Source organism: Sitophilus oryzae, unplaced genomic scaffold, assembly GCF_002938485.1.
Source record: "Sitophilus oryzae breed Bouriz unplaced genomic scaffold, Soryzae_2.0 scaffold_810_pilon_pilon, whole genome shotgun sequence".
NCBI lineage: Eukaryota > Metazoa > Arthropoda > Insecta > Coleoptera > Curculionidae > Sitophilus > Sitophilus oryzae.
The window spans coordinates 5,213,582-5,236,238 of NW_022147429.1; the positions used below are offsets into that span (position 1 = coordinate 5,213,582).

General features: G+C 34.2%; 1 protein-coding gene across 1 annotated transcript in view; it reads right to left on the minus strand.

Moving 5' to 3' along the window:
- The window catches only part of LOC115889092 (sodium/calcium exchanger 1), a 342,486-nt gene that overhangs the window by 150,588 nt on the left and 169,241 nt on the right, over positions 1-22,657 (minus strand). Inside the window, exon 2 of the mRNA XM_030909008.1 lies at positions 15,372-15,463. Within this exon, the coding sequence (XP_030764868.1) occupies positions 15,372-15,463 (92 nt within the window). The remainder of the gene's footprint in view (positions 1-15,371; positions 15,464-22,657) is intronic.

Below are 22,657 nucleotides of genomic sequence, written 5' to 3' on the forward strand. Positions count from 1 at the left end.
AATTGTTATCAGGCTATAAAGCGCACGCCGGCCAAAATTCAGAGCGGCACTGCGCCACCGGCCAAAATTCAGAGCGGCACTGCGCCGGCCAAAATTCAGAGCGGCATTGCGCCGCCCGTAGTTCGGAGCGGCGCCGGCGTTGCGCCGCCTATAATTCAGAGCGGCATTGCGCCGCCCATCTTGAGGACCGGCGCCGCTCACTTTGACATGGCAACGGCATGCGGCCCAAAGCGATCAGGCCGCGCCGCCCGTAAATTTAGGCCGCGCCGCCGGTTTAAGCGGCGCCGACGCCGATCCGAATTTTGCCGACGCCGGCTGAGAATTCAAGCCCTAGCTATTCTCATTCCTTTATTTTATTCCAGAAGTTTTAGGCAGGGGGTGACAGTGAAATAGGAAAATTGGAAACAGTCATTAATGTCATTCCTGTCATCTCCTGACAACAAGTATGTCCGCCTAGACAAGGACAGCAATGTTTCTGTCTAACTATTGTCCAGCTTCACAGTTTAGAATTGACAGATTTGATTGACATGGTAATATGCAGACCATGGAAGAGCTTGCTGGGTTGGAACCGTCCGATACGAGAGATAAGGCGATTTTTGCTCGAATAGTTAAACTGGCTAACAAACATCTACCGGAGGGTTGGAAGCAGTGGAAAATCGATTCGTTTGATAGACAAAGTCTTCTAGGAAAGGACTATGACCCCCACGTTCTTAACAAGATTAGATTCGCACTTCCCACGGTAGAAATGGTACAAGCCTTTAACCCTGAAGCTACACACATTTCAGAGAAGAGGTACAGAGAGATAAAGTTAAACATGCTTAAATGGCCATTTTGTATTGGCCTTATTATTAGCCTATCAGGCCTGGCTTCCCGAGTGAGGGGATCTACTGCACAAAATGAGTTGGTAGTAGCGGCTGTTAGTAATTTAAGGCATCGGATTGGCAAGTTAGAAAAAACTACCGAGGAATTGAAAAACATGTTTCATTCGTTTATGGATTGCTTTGGCGGTCATTTGAGAGGATCTACACCTGGGTCCACACATCTAACAGAAATTGATCGTTTAGAAACCTCATCTATATCTGAGCAATCAGATCAAGATGAATCGGATGAGGATCAATATTCAAAAAAGTTTCCTCCCATGTTGGATTTAGATCTGAAAGAACAGATTGAAGAGGACTTTCCTTTTGATTTCGCTCCGCGAACAAGGGAACAGAAGCCGTCTATTCCTTCAGCAAAGCCTCACATTGAGGCGCAAGGCATTGATTCCTTAATACTAGGGAAGACGTCATTTAATCGGGTCAGATATGCCGATATCCAAAAGAAGCTCCAAGCTTCACCTGTATTTAGTGCTCTCAGAGTAAACAACCAGTTGTCACACAGGGTATCACACAATATGTCCTTTGATCAATTATCGAAGATGGATTTGACATTGGGCTCTATTCTTCATGGCCTCTTGTTGCAGAGAGATTCTTTTGCCGAAGCTAAGTGAATGTCAGAAGTTGACAGAGTGAACTCCGAGGGTGTCATTTAAAAATCAAAAGTTGTAGTCATTTCCTGTGAAACAGGAAGTGTTCTAAAACAATTGAATACATCAATCAATCCTAATTTACGCCATATACTAACATACCAAATCTCGCAATAGTTCAGATAAAAAAATGTATCTGAGAAAATAAAAAAGTTATAGAAGGGAGTCACTTTTCAGAATTACCCGGTATTTGATATTAAGACTAGTCACATACGATACACGTACATATAATAGACAATACAGTGTACAGTCAATCACAAATGAACAAACATTAGCCAATATTTTTTTTATAGAAATATTTTTATTACGTGTAGTTATTGCTCTAGTGACAACACGAAAGCATTTGGTGCTCTATGTTTTGACGTCAAGTGGTCAGTTGTGTGCTTTATCATAGCTTCATTTTTAAACTACCAGTGTCTATATGTATAAAATCTAATAAAATATTGAAATTGAAATAACCTAAGTAACATAGCAGCAGAAAGACAGAAAAGCAAAAAACTGTACAGAGAATTAATAATTAGAATTATTTAGAATTAATAATTTTCGTGTGCTTTACAGGATTTATCGTTTATGAGTAGAAGTACAAAGATGCGGTTTTAACATTACTATACAGGGTGGTCCGAACTGTATTCCAGAAACTTCGGCAGCATATTCTGCAGATCAAAATAAGTAAAAAAGTTAAAACGTATGAATGTATGTCCTAAAATGCTTAGTTTCTGATATACAGGGTGTAAAAGTTTCATTTTTATTTCGATTTATTTCAAATAATTTCTGCAGTAACGTCAATATTTGGATGAAAATTGGTGTCTGGAAGTTTTTTGACATGAGAAATTTGATTTTGATGTCAATATGACTCCTACTAGTAGAGGACGCCACCTATGTACATATTTTTTAACTGGTTTGAAAAGTAATAACTTTTCATCCGTACCTGTATAAAACTAATGAGTAAAAAATATACATTTACGACGTTTTTTACGTAAAAAATGTATCTTGGTAAAAATCGCTACGAGTATTGGTTTTTGAGATATTTGGAATCGAAATTATCAATGCCTGTCATCATTGACATAAATTAAACATGTTGACTAAATAGTTATTAGATTGAGATTATAAATTTGAAAGATTTTGTGCCAAGTTTTGTTTTATCATCATTTTTTGCAGAAAAATTTATGATTAATTTAAAAAAATAAAAATTTCCCAAATTTATTATTTCAGTGAAATAACTATCTACTCAAAGTGTTTATTTTAGGGTCTGTGCCGTCGGCTTGACCCTTAATGAGATTACGTCCCTGATTTTACCTCGATACTCTCCCGTCATTCACGCCTCAGTCCCCCTCCACGTCTAGTCCCCCTCCCGCGATATGCGCCGATCGCCAAGCGAGGCTCGGCGATTGACGAACGCTGAGCGGGATTCTTCTTTAGTACGCTTTGATATTACTTCGATGCGCGCGCTTTATTACGCCTCTCAGTGTTACACTCTTATAATTCATGTTGTTTATTTGTTTGTTATTTGTAGTGAATAATATATCGTTTTGAAAGGTAAGAAATCATATTTTTTATCCAGTAAATAGTGAATATATTGCTATGGAATAGTCAGAAGTACTGCCAGCTCGATTTCAATGACTGCAGTTGTATAGAAATATTTTTATGATCCAAGCATCCTAGTATCTTGATCATATTAGTGGCTATTCAAAAGGGTTATCATTTTCCTTTTGTTTTGCAATTGTTATCAGGCTATAAAAGCGCACGCCGGCCAAAATTCGGAGCGGCACTGCGCCACCGGCCAAAATTCAGAGCGGCACTGCGCCGGCCAAAATTCAGAGCGGCATTGCGCCGCCCGTAGTTCAGAGCGGCGCCGGCGTTGCGCCGCCTATAATTCGGGCGGCATTGCGCCGCCCATCTTGAGGACCGGCGCCGCTCACTTTGACATGGCAACGGCATGCGGCCCAAGCGATCAGGCCGCGCCGCCCGTAAATTTAGGCCGCGCCGCCGGTTTAAGCGGCGCCGACGCCGATCCGAATTTTGCCGACGCCGGCTGAGAATTCAAGCCCTAGCTATTCTCATTCCTTTATTTTATTCCAGAAGTTTTAGGCAGGGGGTGACAGTGAAATAGGAAAATTGGAAACAGTCATTAATGTCATTCCTGTCATCTCCTGACAACAAGTATGTCCGCCTAGACAAGGACAGCAATGTTTCTGTCTAACTATTGTCCAGCTTCACAGTTTAGAATTGACAGATTTGATTGACATGGTAATATGCAGACCATGGAAGAGCTTGCTGGGTTGGAACCGTCCGATACGAGAGATAAGGCGATTTTTGCTCGAATAGTTAAACTGGCTAACAAACATCTACCGGAGGGTTGGAAGCAGTGGAAAATCGATTCGTTTGATAGACAAAGTCTTCTAGGAAAGGACTATGACCCCCACGTTCTTAACAAGATTAGATTCGCACTTCCCACGGTAGAAATGGCACAAGCCTTTAACCCTGAAGCTACACACATTTCAGAGAAGAGGTACAGAGAGATAAAGTTAAACATGCTTAAATGGCCATTTTGTATTGGCCTTATTATTAGCCTATCAGGCCTGGCTTCCCGAGTGAGGGGATCTACTGCACAAAATGAGTTGGTAGTAGCGGCTGTTAGTAATTTAAGGCATCGGATTGGCAAGTTAAAAAAACTACCGAGGAATTGAAAACATGTTTCATTCGTTTATGGATTGCTTTGGCGGTCATTTGAGAGGATCTACACCTGGGTCCACACATCTAACAGAAATTGATCGTTTAGAAACCTCATCTATATCTGAGCAATCAGATCAAGATGAATCGGATGAGGATCAATATTCAAAAAAGTTTCCTCCCATGTTGGATTTAGATCTGAAAGAACAGATTGAAGAGGACTTTCCTTTTGATTTCGCTCCGCGAACAAGAGAACAGAAGCCGTCTATTCCTTCAGCAAAGCCTCACATTGAGGCGCAAGGCATTGATTCCTTAAGACTAGGGAAGACATCATTTAATCGGGTCAGATATGCCGATATCCAAAAGAAGCTCCAAGCTTCACCTGTATTTAGTGCTCTCAAAGTAAACAACCAGTTGTCACACAGGGTATCACACAATATGTCCTTTGATCAATTATCGAAGATGGATTTGACATTGGGCTCTATTCTTCATGGCCTCTTGTTGCAGAGAGATTCTTTTGCCGAAGCTCTAAAAAAGATTATTGAAAAGCACCCTTCTATTAAGAGAGATGTGCAATAGTTCTTGGTTGGACCGGAATCACAGTTCCGACAGTATTCTGATGATGTATATTACCGACAGTATTCTGATGTACGTTTCAGGTAGAAGGTCGGAGATAATTGATCAGAGAAGAAGATTTTTCATGCAGAAGAATTCTCAGATTAGCATCCTTCTTGAAAATATACCTTTATCCACAACCCATATTTTTGAAGAGGAACCACTGACGGATTTAATTAGGCAGCATCCCTTTCGTGCTCCATACAAAAAGCACTCAGAGTATAACCGCCCGGCGTTCAAATCTCAGACAGGCGTCAGCAGACTGCAAAACCAACCAAGGAGGTCATTTGTTAAGACCAAACAACTTGGGCACGGAAACAGAAGCTATTCGTCTAAAGAGGCAGAGAATAAAAAGCGACGTCCCTTTTCTAGAGGTGATGACTCCTCTGCGAAGAGACAGAGAAGGCAATGACTTCTTCCGAGCGGGTCAATTAAAAAATTATGTAGACCGCTGGGTGATATTGGGAGCCCCCAAAAGAATTTTGGAATCGCTAAAAGGGTATTCACTTCCATTCGTCAAAAAAAACCCTCTCATATCACTCCAGGACCAGCAAGTAAGAATAGCTTATGCAACATGTCATTTGGATGTAAAAGTAAGGAAGATGATCGGTCAAGGAGTTCTGGAAAGGTCAACCTTTCAAACAGGGTTTATATCTCAGATGTTCGCGACACCAAAACCGGATGGTTCCAAAAGACCAATTTTCAACTTGAGGGCTTTAAATCAATACCTGAGTCCAAAAAGCATTCGGGTCATAAACCACCAAAAAAATACCTGTTTTCTTACAAAGCAGAGACTTTATGACCAAGATAGATATTTCTCAGGCCTATTTCCATATTCCGATCAAAGAGAGATATCGAAGATTCTTGTCGATGATTTACCAAGGAGAAGTTTACCAAATGACCTGTCTACCTTACGGCCTTTCAACTGCCCCCCTAGAGTTTTCTCGCCTTGCCAACTGGATAGCAGAATGCCTTCGCAAAAAAGATATCAGAGTCGTAGTCTATCTCGACGACTTTCTTTTGGCCAATCAGGACGCAGAAATTTTACGCCTTCAAACCAAAGAGGCAGTAATTTTTTTGGAATATCTAGGTTGACAGTTGAACAAAGAAAAATCTATAATAGAGCCTCAGTCTCGCTTGGAGTACCTGGGCATCGAGTGGGATACATGGGAAGACAAGATTTTCTTGCCATTAAAGAAGAGAGAGTCAATAAAAAAGGAATTGCAGGAAATTCTCTCATCTCACCAATGAAGTTGGAGGCTAGCAAAGAGGTTATTGGGAAAAATGTCTTTCGCATCCTTTGTGGTTCCCCTGGGAAGGCTGAACGCAAGAAGATTGCTCCGAGCAAGTTTATTGCTTCCCGAGAAAGAGCCAAACCTGCGGTTTGCGACTTCAAACGAAGTGCTACTAGAATGTTGTTGGTGGATGGAAAACATAGAGAAACCCTCGCATCTCTTTCAAAAAAATCCAGAGGTATTTATAGCCACGGACGCAAGCGATCTTGGATGAGGAGCTCATCTGGACAACCGAACTATAAAGGGAACATGGTCGGCATCCCAGAAATTGTGGCACATAAATTGCAAAGAGATATATGTGATTTATATTGTTCTCAAAAAACGTGCGATGATTTTGAAGACCAAGACAGTTCTAGTGCAGTCAGACAACCGGACGGTGGTATACTATTTGAGAAATCAAGGAGGAATGAAATCAGTGAAGCTGCTTCGCATGGCACGCTTAGTTTTAGAGCTGGCTCATCGTTGGAAGATACATTTGTTAATCCAATATCTACCATGCCCGTACAACAGCTTGGCGGACAGTCTCTCCAGAAACCAACCTCTTCCCGACTGGCACCTATTGCCGCCTCTAACGAGTCAGATATTTCAAGCATGGGGAATTCCACAAATAGACCTGTTTGCAAGCCAGATCTCAAGGGTTGTAGAACATTATGTATCCAGGGATGTGAACGATCACCAAGCGGAATTCACGAACGCCTTCAGTCGCAATTGGAAATACACCTTGGCATGGGTGTTTCCACCTTCCAGTCAAATCCCCAGAGTTTTGAGTCATCTCAATTTAGCGAAGGGAACATTTTTATTCTAATTGTACCAAATTGGGAGAAAGTGTTCTGGTTGGCGGATGTAAAAGCAAGAGCGTTGGGTCCACCAATAAAACTACGAGATCTTCAGCGTTACCTGGTGGATTGTCGCAATCAAAAGCCCTTACCTCGAGCCACAAATTAAGATTGGAAGCTTGGCGGGTACGGGGTGGGCCTCTTTGTTAAGAGGATGGTCGGTTCAAGACGTAAATTTGCTAAAGGCATCATGGAGAAGCTCTACATTAAAGTCATATGCGTCCCCTTGGAAGGATTGGGTGGCATTGTGTAAAAGACAGCTTGTGTCGCCAAATGATCCTAACCCAATTAAAGTAGCTCAGTACCTTGCGCTGTTACATCACGAGAAAGGATTTGCCCCATGTACAATTAAGTTGCTTAAGTCTGTTATAGCTACGTTCGCTAACCCCGATAAGAGTGGCCTAATAACCAGCCATCCTTTGGTTAAAAGAATAATAAAAGCCATTGAAATCAGTAAGCCAATATCCAATAGAAAGACTATATGGGATGTAAATATTTTAATCTCCTGGATGAAATCAGATAAAGTAAATGAAAATAGCCTATTTCAAACGTCTAGAAGGCTAGCGTTAATTTTACTTTTAGCGTCGGGTCATAGATTACATGATCTAACCTTGTTAAGTATTAACGAGGATTCAATGTCTAACTATCAATCAATCATTTCGGAAGATTCAGTAGTATTTTGGCCAGTATTCGGTTCAAAGACTGATAAAGCAAATTCAAGACAGTCTGGATGGAAGCTGTTAAGATGTTCAGATCACAATTTAGATCCAATATACTGGGTAAACGCCTTATTGAAAGTGTCTGCGGCAAGAAGAAGTGCGAAAGCAGATCTTTTTCACCTATTCATCACCTACTCGGGGTAAGGTGGCACCTGCATCTAGAGCAGCTATTGCTGGATGGGTTAGAACATCCTTTGTGAAAGCAAAGATAAACTACTCTCCAGGAAGCATCAGATCAGCGGTATCGTCATCCAGATTCAAGGATAACATACCCATGGATGTAATTTTGAGTAATGAAAACTGGAAAGGGAAGTTGAACTTTTTAAAATATTACTATAAGGACTGCCAAAAATCGTCTTCCAAAGATAATAATTTAGTTTGCAATGCATTTGTTCCTATCTAATAGTTAAGTTGTTCTCAAGTATTTGCTCTCTTAAGAAAATACTTTAGTAGAATTATTATAACCCTGTTTTGAATAAACCTTTATTTTGGTAAATGTTTTATATAATTATTTCACAGTACGCTTCCACGTCGTCGTCAGAACCTAAACACATCTCATTAAGGGTCAAGCCGACGACACAGACCCTAAAATATACAGCGTTTTCCCCCCGAAGGGTAGAAAACGACTTATTTTAGGTAGTAGTAGTATTAACCTGTAACAATATTGGTAGGTACGTGCACAGATTTTTTCCTAGGTAACTTAAAAGTCGTTAAAAAGTCTAATTATATTTAAAGAAGATATAATTCCAACAAATTACATTATAAGGAAAATAATGCACAAGTAATACCATTAAAATTTTAGCATTTTTAACTTGTGTAACATATTTTTTTAACGAATTAACCTGTAACAATAGTGGTAGGTACGCGCACAGATTTTTTCGCTAGGTAACTTATTAAGTCGTTAAACAGGCCTATAAAAGCTATAACAACATAGGTAACTAATATTTATAATTTAATTCGAGTTTTAATCTCACATAATAAATGTTTTACTGGTGTATTTCTGAAGTGTTCATTATTAAAAGTAGATATTCTTCAAGTTATGCGAAGTAATAAGTAATGTTTCCGGTGAGACCGCGTATATGTCACCGGATTCTGGTTAGTATAAAGACTTTTTCTATAGAAAGAGTTTTTTCTACATTTTCCTTTCAAAATAAGACTAATTTCTTCTTATTCTTTTAAATATTACAGTGTTTCTTTTTCCTAAAATGTTATACTTAATTTTCGCTTAAAATTAAAAAATCACCAAATGGAGGAAAATATACGTTATTGAATAAAGTTTATACAAATCACTTTACCATAACAAAAAAGTAAAAACATGTCATGGCGGAAGGTATTCAGGTGGCATTTCACACATTTATCCATTAAAATCGAGATTAAAATAATAAACTTGCGTAACATGTTATACACGAGATAGAAAGTTTCAGAATCGATTAATACGCAATACGCTACGCAGTCAACTTATTCCTATGCGCGGATGAGCGTCTTCAAGACACTTCCTTCGGCCAGGGTCACGACGCCGCCGAAGAGGAATGGGCCTACGTTTGGCTAAACAGGCTGGACACGGTGGAGTACGATATTGGCGAGTATGAATATTTATTAATAGAAAGGGAAGTTGAGCTTTTTAAAATATTACTATAAGGACTGCCAAAAATCGTCTTCCAAAGATAATAATTTAGTTTGCAATGCATTTGTTCCTATCTAATAGTTAAGTTGTTCTCAAGTATTTGCTCACTACTACTAAGTTGTTCTCAACAGTACGCTTCCACGTCGTCGTCAGAACCTAAACACATCTCATTAAGGGTCAAGCCGACGGCACAGACCCTGAAATATACAGCGTTTTCCCCCCGAAGGGTAGAAAACGACTTATTTTAGGTCTTGCCTAAGCTTGACCCCAGTAAACACTTGACGACTTACCTACAAAGGTACTAAAGAAGAACCCCGCTCAGCGTTCGTCAATCGCCGAGCCTCGCTCGGCGATCGGCGCATATCGCGGGAGGGGGACTAGACGTGGAGAGGGACTGAGGCGTGAATGACGGGAGAGTATCGAGGTAAAATCAGGGACGTAATCTCATTAAGGGTCAAGCCTAGGCAAGACCTAAAATAAGTCGTTTTCTACCCTTCGGGGGGAAAACGCTGTATATTTTTCGTCAATAATGACTATTGCCATTCTAAATATCTAGAGAACGGTTGCTGGTAGCGATTTTTAGAGATATTATTTGAAAAAAAGTCGCAGAGATGTGTATTTTTCCCTCTGTAGGTTTTATACAGGTACGGACAAAAAGTTATTACGCTTCAAAACAGTTAAAACATATGTAGGTGGCGCCCTCTACTAGTAGGAGTCATATTGACACCAAATCAAATTTCTCATGTCAAAAAACTCCCACACGACAATTTTCATCCAAATATTGACGTTACTTCAGAAATTATTTGGAAAAAATTGAAATAAAAATGAAATTTCTACACCCTGTATCTCCGAAACTAAGCGTTTTAGGACATACATTTATACGAACTTTTTTCCTTTTTATCTGCAGAATATGTTGTCGAAGTTTCCGGAATACAGTTCGGACCACCCTGTAGTAGGTACTTTACTATGATACTAAATATGCTACACACAGATTTGCCATCCCTCTTAATTCGTGAAATACGGAGCAAATTTGAAATTGTTGCATTTTTAGACTTCCCTCGAATCTCGGTTATCTTATAACTTATCGAAAAATTGAAAATTAAATTATTAAAATTAAGAATTCAGCGGAGTAATTAGCTTTTTGCTGACTGTCGTTCTTGAAATATAAACAAAAAAATAATTTGACTTGTTATGAGTTTTCTAAAAATGTAATATTTTCATAAACAAATGGCGTTAAAAATAAAGTATTTAAATATCTAACATAGGCGGCTGGTTTAAATTAGGTAATCAAAACAACCGAATAATTTATTCGACGTGAAGTTTTGGTTATTAGCTATTCCACTCTAGTGTCTGTGTATCAAATTATTGCACAAATGTATCAGAAATATCAATACATCTGATTGGCAGTTTGTTGCCTAAAAGCTGCACGAGTTTATTGCAGCTTATTAAGCTAACAAGATGGAAAGCAAAATTATCTCGTTAAATTAAATTAAATAACAGAATACTTTTATAAACTAGGTTTATTTACGTTAAAAAGTTAAACAACGCATTTTTTGCGTTATTTATGAAACTCAGATGCAAGAAAATGTAATGGAAAAATGTTTGGTCAAATTTACAATGTTATATATTTTTTATTTTTAGCCCTTTTTCCTTGATTTTCTACCAAACTGTATATGAATATATTAACTCTAATTTTTAGACTCAGTTTCTTATATACTTTAGTATTTGACTTGTTATACAGGGTTAATCGCAAAGTTGTTTTTACCCTATCTTTAAAACACCCTGTGCAATCATTTTGTGAGAAAATTTTCCTAAAACATTATTTTTTGATATTTTGTTTTTCAATTCATGTCAACATATGCATTGATTAATTTTTAAGTACAAAATGAACTTGCCACTAACATTTTGCAATTTTTTCAATTATCGTTACTTTTCGATGTTATTCTTCATAATGACGAGGTGATTATTGTTGTGTACAATGAATATAGTGTCGAAGCTTGTGCAAAAGTCCTTGATATTGTTGAAAATGGTCGAAATTATGAATATTCGTTTGATCCTTAAAGAAGAATGGGAAAACATAACACAATATATTTGCAGCCTCATTAACAATATGAACCGACATCTACAAACAGTTATAGCAGCTGGGGGAGGCAATACAAAGTATTAGAGTATTTTTAGCATGTTTTTGTTTGTTTTTACACTTATTTATATCAGTTATACTTCCTTAGTTCTGTTAGTGTTACTAATATTTAATAAACCAAGCCTGTAGTGAGTTGTAGTAAGCCATAATTTGAGTTGAAAAAATTGCAGATTGTTGGTGGAAAGTTCATTTTGCCCTTAAAAATTAACCAAGGCAAAAAACATAATGCTCAGGAGACATGATTCTGATCGAAAAATAATGTTTTAGGAAAAGATACTCAAGATGCACAGGGTGTTTTAAAGTTAAGGTGAAAAACAACAGTTCAATTAACCCTGTATAATAAGCCAAATACTAAAGTTAAAAAAAACTGAGTTTATGAACTAGAGTTGATAGATTTATATACAGTTTGTTAAAAAATTCATGAAAATAGGGCTAAAAGTTAAATAGGGCTAAAACACTTTAACGATAAAATGTTCCGTTGCTTTTTTTTGCATCTCAGCGTATACATATATATATATATTTGGAAAGTTCATACCAAGACAAATAAAATTTAAAAATAATATACAAAGTGTCCAATTAAAAAAAAACACAAGTTTGAGCCATATTTGCACAAGAGAAAGCTCCCAGAGAAAAACTACTTACATCACTAGATTCTACGTGAAAAACTCTACGGGAAACAGTTTTTACTTTTTCGATATGTTATAATATAACCAAGATACACACAATGATTTAAAACTCGCCCTCTATATTTTAGGAACTAAAAAAGCTAGAATAAATCTGTGTGTAGCATATTTAGATTCATAATAAAGGAGTACAATAATGTGAGAAGCGCATCTTTATACCTCTTGTTTTAAACGAGAAACACCATAAGACACATAAAAATGGTACACCCTGTACACTATAATTATACATAATTCATGTTGGTCATAGTATAAAAATTACAACATGCATGTTAAGAATTATAATCTTACCATAGATTATTATTAGAGCTATTAAAACCAAAAATATTTTGTGTTTCTATTTACTCTATTTTTCTATAATGTGGTGATGTTAAAAACTAATCTGCTTAAATCTTTACTAAAGCCATGGGAAAATTGATAGCAAAAAGTAATAATAATAAAAATTTATTTCCACTAGAGATTTTTTTTACAAAATACAAAAAAAATAAAAATACAGGGTGGCGCCTCTCATACGCCGCGGAGGCTTCAAGGAGAACGACAGTTTGTATTGAAATGAAATTTTGTGAGCATAATAAATATGTAGGTTAATTCAAAGAACTTTTTAAAAATACAGATAGTTCTACAGGGTGTTTGTTCCCAAAAAAATTACATTTTAAAGTTGTGTTTTTTGCAACCCTATATATTAATTGATTTTCGGATTCTGGGAGAAAAATAAAGGTGAGTTTTATAAGAGGTATGTATGACTAAAATGTAAGGTTTTTGACATATTTAACATATTCTAGAAATACAGAACTATTTTTAAAATACAATAAAAGCTACCTAAATTGGAATTTACCCGGTATAGCCTAATATGTAGTTAAATTAACTATTGTACTTTAAATTACCTTACCCCTCAAACAAAGATTTTCCTAGATATTTTCATTTACATGATTTAATCTGGGTAGATCTTTATTATTTGATAAAATATCTAGGGTGGCTGTGATATGTCTGACGTTATTTCAACATAGCTGTCTAATTAGTTTATCATTCTGTGTCAGTTAAAACAAAAAAAAAATTCTCAGAAATTTACCGAAAATGCAAACTTACCCTACATCAGAGAGAATTGATATAATTCTATAAGTTGGTGAATGCAGTGTGCATTCACCAATTAATAGAATACTTAAATTCTCCTGATTTTATCTAGTCTGGTTTTTTATGGGGATGTGTTAAAGGACAGTGTTTAAAAAACTCAACCAACTATTGTCGACAACATGAGAGAAATTATTGTAGCTGCTTTTCGAGGTAGAACTCTACATATGCCTTTTAAAATGAAAAGATCCTTATGAAAAACAATCATTTTATGCAGTTAACAGGGAAGGAAGCATTTTGAGCAATTGATTTCATCTAGCTAATTTTTGTCACATAATTATAGGTTTATATCTAGTTTTAATTGTATAATAATTAAAATATTTAAAATGTGTATCTTTTTATTACCGTTGAGTATTTTAATCTACAATCTTTAATTTTTGTAATTAACAAAAGGTATTTTTTCTAATAATAAAGATCTACTGACGTAAAATCATAAAAATTAAAATATCTAGGAATAAGAGGTAGGCAACCTTAATTTGTCCGAGGGGTAGGCAACCTTAATAATATTTTGAAGATATATAAATTCCCCATCGAATACCGGAATAATATACTGGGTGTTCCATTTAAAATAAAGAAGTAACTTGCTTTTAAAAGTGACTAATGGTCCATATTAATTTTCTCTCACCCTGTATAACTTTTCGGGTCAAATTTCAATTTGGTTTAGCATACAATGGTGTGTAACATACAACTATATTTAAATATCAGGATATACAAGATCAGCTAAAATTTAGGTAGCGGTTATCGACATTTAAAATTTACTCTACATTTTCACAAAATGTGAAATATGTCAAAATCCTTAGATTTTAGGTATATGCTTCTTCAATAAAACGTACCTTTATTTTTTTGCTTCTTTAATAAAACTCACCTTTATTTTTTTTCTAGAATCCGAAAATCAATTAATATATAGGGTGTATATATTAATTGATTTAAGAAAATTTAGAATTTAGAAAAAACACAACTCTGATATGTAACTTTTTTTGGGGACACCCTGTATAATTCTACACAGTTTTATAAAATGCTTTCAGTTAACCTACATATGCTGCCAAAATTTCATTTCGATATAAACTACCGTTCTCCTTGGAGCTTCCGCGACGTATAAGAGGCGCCACCCTGTATAGTGTAAAAAACAATCCATATGCCTCAACATCAATGTAGTAGTGTAGATAGTATTAAAAGACTTTGAAATAATAAGTGCAAATATTTTTAGAGGTAGTATACTTCGACCCTAGAAACACGTCTATGAGGTTTTTTACGCAAATTTTTTTACGGATTTTGTTTTTTATTTTTAATTAAAAACATAATATCTTCAGACAATGACACCGTAAGTAGTAGTTGTAAATGTACAAGCAAGAAAACCCCAAAAAAATCCAGTGGTTCTCAAAATTTAAGCACAAAATATCTCGGTTATTTTGGACCTATTTGAAAAACGGTAAAGAGAAAATGTTTCTTTTATCGAAATCTACCAGTTCTGAAAATATTGGCACTTATGTAAGACTCACCCTGTATCTATTTAAAAAACACTATTCTATAAACATTTTACTTATATAACTTACTGTATATAAATGCAAATAGAGAAATATTTTAAAAACAAAAATGTATTTAAAATATTCTCGTGCTGACTCGTATAACAAAATTCTGTTTTGTGTCCTGAATACATAAATGTCCGTTATACAACTTTAAAACTCTTTGAGACGAAGGGATGTAACAAAGTAATTTAAATAAACTTTATTGTGGAAGGACAATAATTGTGGCATAGAGAAATAAATAGAATTAAAATTAAACAAAATTGGACTCAATATTTTCTTGTGTATTGTTTTATTATACTTTTAAATGTTGTTTTAAGAATTTCTGGATTATTTTACAAATAAAAAAAACAAAGAAAATTACTATCATAACATATTATATTATGCATACTATTTACGTTATTAAATTATTATTAGCAGATTAGTTTCTATTTTCTATGCAAAAGTTCCAATCAATACTTGATTATATACTCAAAATGCAAAAAGGTCAATTTCAGATCAGAGGTTACTTACTTAACATGCAAACACGACGTAGATAGTGCGAAGTAGAAGAAGATATGAAAAAGAATTAACATGAGGAGACAGATAACATAGATTTATTTATCAGTTGCCTTACCACCCGACATTTGAGGTTCTCCCAGTTGGACGTAGAATAATACATCTTTCTCGTAGCTGTCCTCTTCTATTATGGTCAGTGAAATCACTTTCCTGAAAAATAATAAAAATTGCTTTAGTATTTACATTAAATATATTATCAATCATTTTTTTATGTTCATACTAGTTAACATACTTAACATACATACATAAAAAAACTTTTTGTCAGGTTTTGTCACTGAAACAAAAAACTAAAAAATTGTCTTTTTTAGATATACAGGGAGTATATAGGGGAGTCTCAAATAAGTGGAAATATTATTAGGGGTAGTATATTTCGACACCAGAAACACGTCTATGTTTTTGTCGTGAAAAAAAATTTAAAATTTGGAATTTTATGAAAAAAATTTTGGAAATATTTTTAGTTTTCAAATAAAAATCGTAATTTCTTGTTAATATGGCAACATAGGTAGTAGATTAAATTTCCAGTGGTTCTCAAAATTTAAACAAAAAAATAAATTTTCAAAATAAAATATCTCATTTATTTTGGACTTCCTTGAAAAATAGTAAAGAGAAAATAAGTTTCTTGTATCGAGATCTACCAGCACTGAAAATATTTGCACTTATTTAAGACTCACCCTGTATAATCATAAGATATGTCGGATTGTCTTTATAAGAGGGAAATCTGTTATATTATTGTCGTTTTGAGAAAAATGCCTACTTCACACAAATGTTTGCTTGTTCTAAAATGATTAATCCCATTTATAATAATAATAATAATAGCTCCTGTATATAGCGTTTGACGCCTTAGGAGTAGCAAGGTACAGCTTGCCATGCTAGAGCCGTTCGGTATACAAGGAAGGTAATATGGCTAGCACTACGCTTCAACCGCCTATTATTACCTCAGGATTGTGAATCCTAACTCGTTTAAGGCTGAGTCGACCTAGGTACCCAAACTATTTTTATTTAAATAAAAATAGTCGGCTGATGAAATGCCGAGTGTAGGATTCGAACCCACTACCTTGAGATTGGTAGACGAAAGCCTGTACCTCTACGCCACCAGGTACATTAATCCTATTTATACTTTTTCAAATTTGCATACTGTTTTAGAGAAAATTAAAAAATACATGAAAATATAGTTGAATGTTTTTTCCTAAAAATCAAAACGCGTTTCTGTGGTAATATAATTTCGTTTTCATTGATTAACATTTCATTTGATAGAGTGTAATTGATAGAATTTTAATTAAAGTCATAATTTTTGCTGTTTTAAAATGTTAAAAAAGCACAACATTTATTTAGTTCAATGCTACGGAATGGGTGATAATAGTTATAGGAAAAACTTTAACAACAACAAAAAATATGACGTTAATCAAAATTAATAGAACTCGTGTCGAGGAGAAAAATTGCCTAAGCGTTCACATGCTGGTCAAGGAGCATCAACTATGCTTTTTAGCACCTCATTTTGAATAGTTTGTATCACATTCAGATGGTTTTTAGAAGTACTATAAAGATGTCGTACCATATATCTATATACAGATAGTAGCTCTAAAAGCCTAAAAGGCTCATGGCTGATTGATTATCTTTCTCCACTTATTTCTGTCTTTCGTCTTTATTCTCCACCTTCGATATTCACTCTTATACTTAGTACTCAAGTCCTCTTCAACATCTTTTTTTCGTGTGGTTCTCGGTCTACTCCTCCTTCTCTTTCCGCCTATTTCACGTCTCATTATGATTCTAGGAACTCTTGATTAAGCCATTCTCTCAATGCCATCTCAATATTTGCGCTCTTCCTACTTCTGTTATACTTGGTGCCCGATATAATTACTTTAATTTTTCATATGTTCTGCTGGTCTATATGTTGGCTCGTCTTTCGTCCAAAAATCTTCCTCAGTATATTTCTTTCCCAAATCTGTAGCGTCAAATTTTCCGTTGCATTAAACGTCCACGTTTTACATGCATACAGCACTATTGGTCGTATGACTGTTTCGTACATTCTGATTTTTAAGCTTCTAGGAGTTGTTCTCTTAAAAAAATTTTGTAGTGCGCTAACACATCTATTTCCTGCCATTATTCTTGCCACAATTTCCTGAGTTATATTTGGTTTCCTCATAAATACGGTTCCTAGATATGTGAATTTATCTACTTCCTCAAACTTGTATCGTTTCCCTCTCTCAGAATCTATTTGTAGACATCTTCCCTTCTCAAAATCCCTATCTGACCACTCCATAAACTTAGTTTTCTTTTCATTAAACACAAAGCCTACATTTTGCGCTTGATCTTCTAGTATTTTGGTTACCGATATCCTCTCTTTCCGATCTATTGCTAAGATAACTAAGTTATCTGCAGAAAGGAATAAAATGTTTACTGGGTACACTAAACAGTTCAGGAGATATTGGGTCCCCCTGTCTTAATCCGTCGCTGATTATAAATATTTCCGTTATGTTCTTGTTTACTTTGACTTTATTTATTGTCTCTTGGAGAGGCAGTTTTATCACGCGTCAGTTTTATCATCTTGGTCAGTATCTTGCTAACCCCTAATTCGGCTAAAGCTCTAAATACCTCGGTCCTTTTAACTTTGTCACATATCTGCTGGAAGTCGATAATATGTCTATACTGACTTTAATATATCTGTTTGTATAAAAATAACATCGCTATTGTATCGATTGTATTATTTAAATAACTTACTTAAAGATAAAATAAATGCAAGCTCTTATGATACAACAGTAGAAAAATATTTTATTGTAAGAATGCAATATCTTTAGAGATCACGAAAATAAGTCTTATTCTCAGCGAGACGAGCTGATTTCGGCGGTGCATCAAAGGAATATTGCCAGACGGTTTTATTTGGCCAAGAAATATAACAAAGTGGCCAAAGCCGAAAGCCAAGAGTTTGGGATGGACGATAAGCCATCAAATGATTTATAAGTAAAAGGAAAGTTCGACGTGGAGGCCGGAAGGAAATATTAGAGAACCGGAAACGTAGGAAATTAAAGTAGAAATTCTGGAAAATGTAATATTTAAATTCAGAATTCGTATCCTGTGGAATGACTTTTAACATTCTCATATTTTATAATACATATTGATTTAAATGTATATTAGTGTATTTCTCTATATGATTTGTTTGTAGCGTTTAGTTATTTTTATTTAGATTGTATATAAAATATTTTCTTACAATCATGTGTTATAATTATATGCGTTAATAACGTACAAACAAGAGACAAATTTCTATATTCGTCGCGATCGTCGCGTTAGCCAAAATATTACATACAGGGTCCGGCAATAATAGTGCTTCGGGCATCTGTAGCTACTAGAATAAAAAACTTGAGAATTTTGTTTAAGTGCAAACCTAAAGTACATACGAGGATGTATTTCAAGAAAATATTTTAACTTCTATAGGATGGCTCATAAAAGTGTGAATGGACAGGGATAATTTTTTAAATGGAACACCCTGTATATTATTGCATTTTTGGCTTAATTTCAGATCACTTTACATTATCCTAAGATGTGAGTAAATAGATTCCGATAATCGATGTCGGAGATATTAATAAATAAATAAAAATATATATTTTTCAACCTTAAACCTTTTTCAACTAAATACGAGAACTGCCCTGAAATTAAAACTATAACAGATATTTACTTTACTATAAATATCCTAATCTTAAATCATACAGGTTGTTCAAAATTCTACGTCAAACTTACTAAAATATAAAATAATTTTTCCTTATTTTTTTAAATGAAACACCCTGTATATTATTTATTTATTAAATGGAGAGTTAAAAAATCAACATTTCTTTGTATTTGAAATAATTCAAATTTTTTAATGGTTTCGCAAATACGCACAGTATTATTTATTATGGCTCTTTCAACGGTAAAATACGAAAGAAAAATCATCGGGAGACTTTGCTGGAAAAATTTGTTGTGAAAAATTCCATAAAAAACATAAAACCGCGAATATCTGAGAACTGTTAAAAACTTTAATAATACTCTAAATACAAAAAATGTTCATTGAAATCATACCATCTATTGAAAAAATAATCTACAGGGTGTTCCGCTTAAAAAAAATAAAGAAAAATTATTTTATATTTTAAAAGGTTTGGCGTAGAATTTTGAACATCCTGTATGATTTACGATTACCATATTTATAGTAAAATAAGTACAGATCATCTAAAGTAAATACCTAATATAGGTTTCATTTCAAGACATTTCTTGAATTTTTAATGTTTTTTTAAGAACGGATGAAGGAAGGAAGAAAGGCTGCAGGCAAAAGAAAAAATATATATTTTTTATTTATTTATTAATATCTCTAAAACTATTAAAACATATTTATAGTGGAGTGCCCAGAAACTTTTACCTCGGAATTCGATTACTATGAATGTGTTAATGTGAAACCTTCTGTATTGTGTTTTATAGATAAAATACTAAAATGTTTACCCATTTTTTTTCGTTACTTTTAATTTTTTACTTTAGTAATTTTAGTAAATTCTTAATTATTTCCTTCTTAATATTTTGATTTTTTTAATTCTTTTCCTAAGTAAATTTATTGAAATAAATAGATCTATTACATAAGCTATACCTATTCTGCTTATATTCTAATCATTGAAATTTTGATTGAAATCGAATTATACAGGGTGGCGCGTCATATACGACGCGGTTTTTGCAAGGAGAACAAAAGTTTGTATTGAAGTGAAATTTTCTGAGCTTATGTAAGTCAATTTAAAGTATTTTCTAAAATAATGTAGAGTTCTACAGGGTGTCCCCAAAAAAAAAGTTACACATCAAAGTTATGTTTTTTGTAATAGAACACCCTATATATTAATTGATTTTTGGATTCTAGTAAAAAAATAAAGGTTTGTTTCATTAGCAAAGTATATGACTAAAATGTATAGTTTTTGAAATACATTCACCGGCACGAAAAATGGGCACCTTAAAACTTTGATGTATTTTAGAAGTTAATATATTTTATTTTAATTGACCTATTTTGATGATTTTTTAAGCAGTGTGTTGCCAAATTATTTGACTTCTTAGTATCTTTTTCTAAATTAAAAATGAAACTCCCCATCTGTTAATTATACGAGGGAAAACAAAATGTTGATATTTTTTGTGAAAGTTTGAAACACCCTGTGAAATATGTTAAAACAGTAAGAAGTTTAAAAATTATTTTATCATCTAGATACATTCTTTCTCGATGGTTTGTTTTTTGGTTCATCTCATTAGCTTTATTTTTGTTGGAAATATTCGGTTTTAAAGGAGGCACTAACATTTTTCGTAATTTTTACATTAAGACCATGCCTTTGCTTTTGGGCCTAGTCAACACGTCTAGTAAGTTCTGGCCCCGAAGCAGACCTTCTTGACATAAGATTTGCTTAATCTCTCAATTCATTATCAATTTGAAAAGCAGGCAAACGGCGGTTTCTTAGCGATAAACTTACAATAAGTCGATCGTCTCGATTAGAAGTTCTCATACGAAGGTTCCTTGACGTCCTCATGGACGTGGTCATAATTCAAAGACCATTTAATATACTCTATGGTATTAAGGTATTTTTGGAACCAGAATTTTATAGCAAATTCACTAAACTCGAATAAATAAATGATATATATTTGACTCACCCTGTATATCTATAAAAATATTTTTGAAATGTGAACTACTATTAAACATATATTTTGTAAAAGGTTTGGAGTGAAAATCTCAAATAGGAATCCTGATACAGAGCTTTTCCGGAAAACGGAGCCATCTTGTATGTATGTATTTGTATATGTGTGTGTTTATTTAAATACTAAAGTGAAAACAACGAATTTAAATAGGTAAACTTTGTAATATATCTTATTAATAATACAATGCAAAAAGTTTTATAAAAATTCGTTCACAGTAAATTAATTCCGAGGTTTGTATCTCATAAGGGCTTAAAGCACTCCACTATTACTAATATCTTAGGATTTGTAAAGTGATATGAAAGGAAGCCAAAAATGCAATAATATATAAGGTGTTCCGTTTAAAAAAATCATCCCGATCCCCTCACACTTTTTTAAGCCACCCTATAGAAGTTAAAATATTTTCCTAAAATAGAGGAGCTACAGATACACTATTGCCGGACTCTATATTTACTTATAACACTGTACTTTTATTACTTCTAAATCTTACTATATACTTATAAAGAAAAAAATAGTATAACTTTTGTCACGTTATTATTTCTTTATAGTTAGCGGTTAAATAATTTTAAGGCATTTCTGACTTAATATTTCTTTATCATTTCAGTTTCTCTCTTTTCGGATTATTATTATTTCAATAAATTACGTTTTATCTCTGGAGAGCTTTAAAACATCTTCCAGCACTACGACTGTCACAAAAGGTGACTTTAAGATGCAATAAATATGCCAACAAGCAAGGTAAAATATTCTTTCATATCCTCCCGGTATTTTCTATATTCTCTACTTAACATTAAAAAAATACTGAAAATGTATATTATGTACATTTTATTATCAAGTATTAATTTTAAAAATTTAAGAGGCACATAGTCGACTTGTGTAAAAAAGTTGATTCTCGTTAAATTATTATTGACAACTAGATACATTGATGAATATACAAAAACGAGTCACTAATATTTGTGCCAATTTTTCTGAAATCATATACATATTTTGATCCGGTTTTATTATTTAATTATTATTTATAATTTAAAATTAAAACTAATTATTATTTATAATTTTTCTTAAAAAATCCACTGACGAGTAGCCCCACTAATTAGTTTTCAGTTAATTTAATTTTAATCTACAAAATTAAATAGTAAGTAATATTTTTTAAATAAAATTTGCTTGAACTGCTCCTCCGGTTTTTTTTCAAGTACATCTAAAGCCGGGTCCAGACCAAGCAGACAAAACAGCGACAAGACAGAAACATTCCTGTTTTACGACAAAGTAGCGACAAATCCAATACATTTCTGCGACATTTTTGTCTCAATTTTGTATTATTTCCAAACTCGGAGACTTTTCAATGTCCCGTCTCGAGTCGAAAAAGTTCAAAGAGTCTCTGTTTTGTCGTGTATTTAACGACAAGTTGTCGGTGCAGTGTGAATGTCGTGCGTTGCCAAAGGTTGTAAAACTCATGGAATCACACAAATTTAGTACTGTGGTGGTACTGCTAATATATGACATTAGTATATGGTGGAGTGCTTCATCTCTATAAAAAAATGTCAGAAGAGAGAAAGTGGAACACAGAAAATGCCTGCAAACTAATAGAGCTTTATAGAGGTCATTTATTACTGTAGGAGGGTAAAAACAAGGACTACAAAAATTATTACAAGAAAGCTGATGCATTAG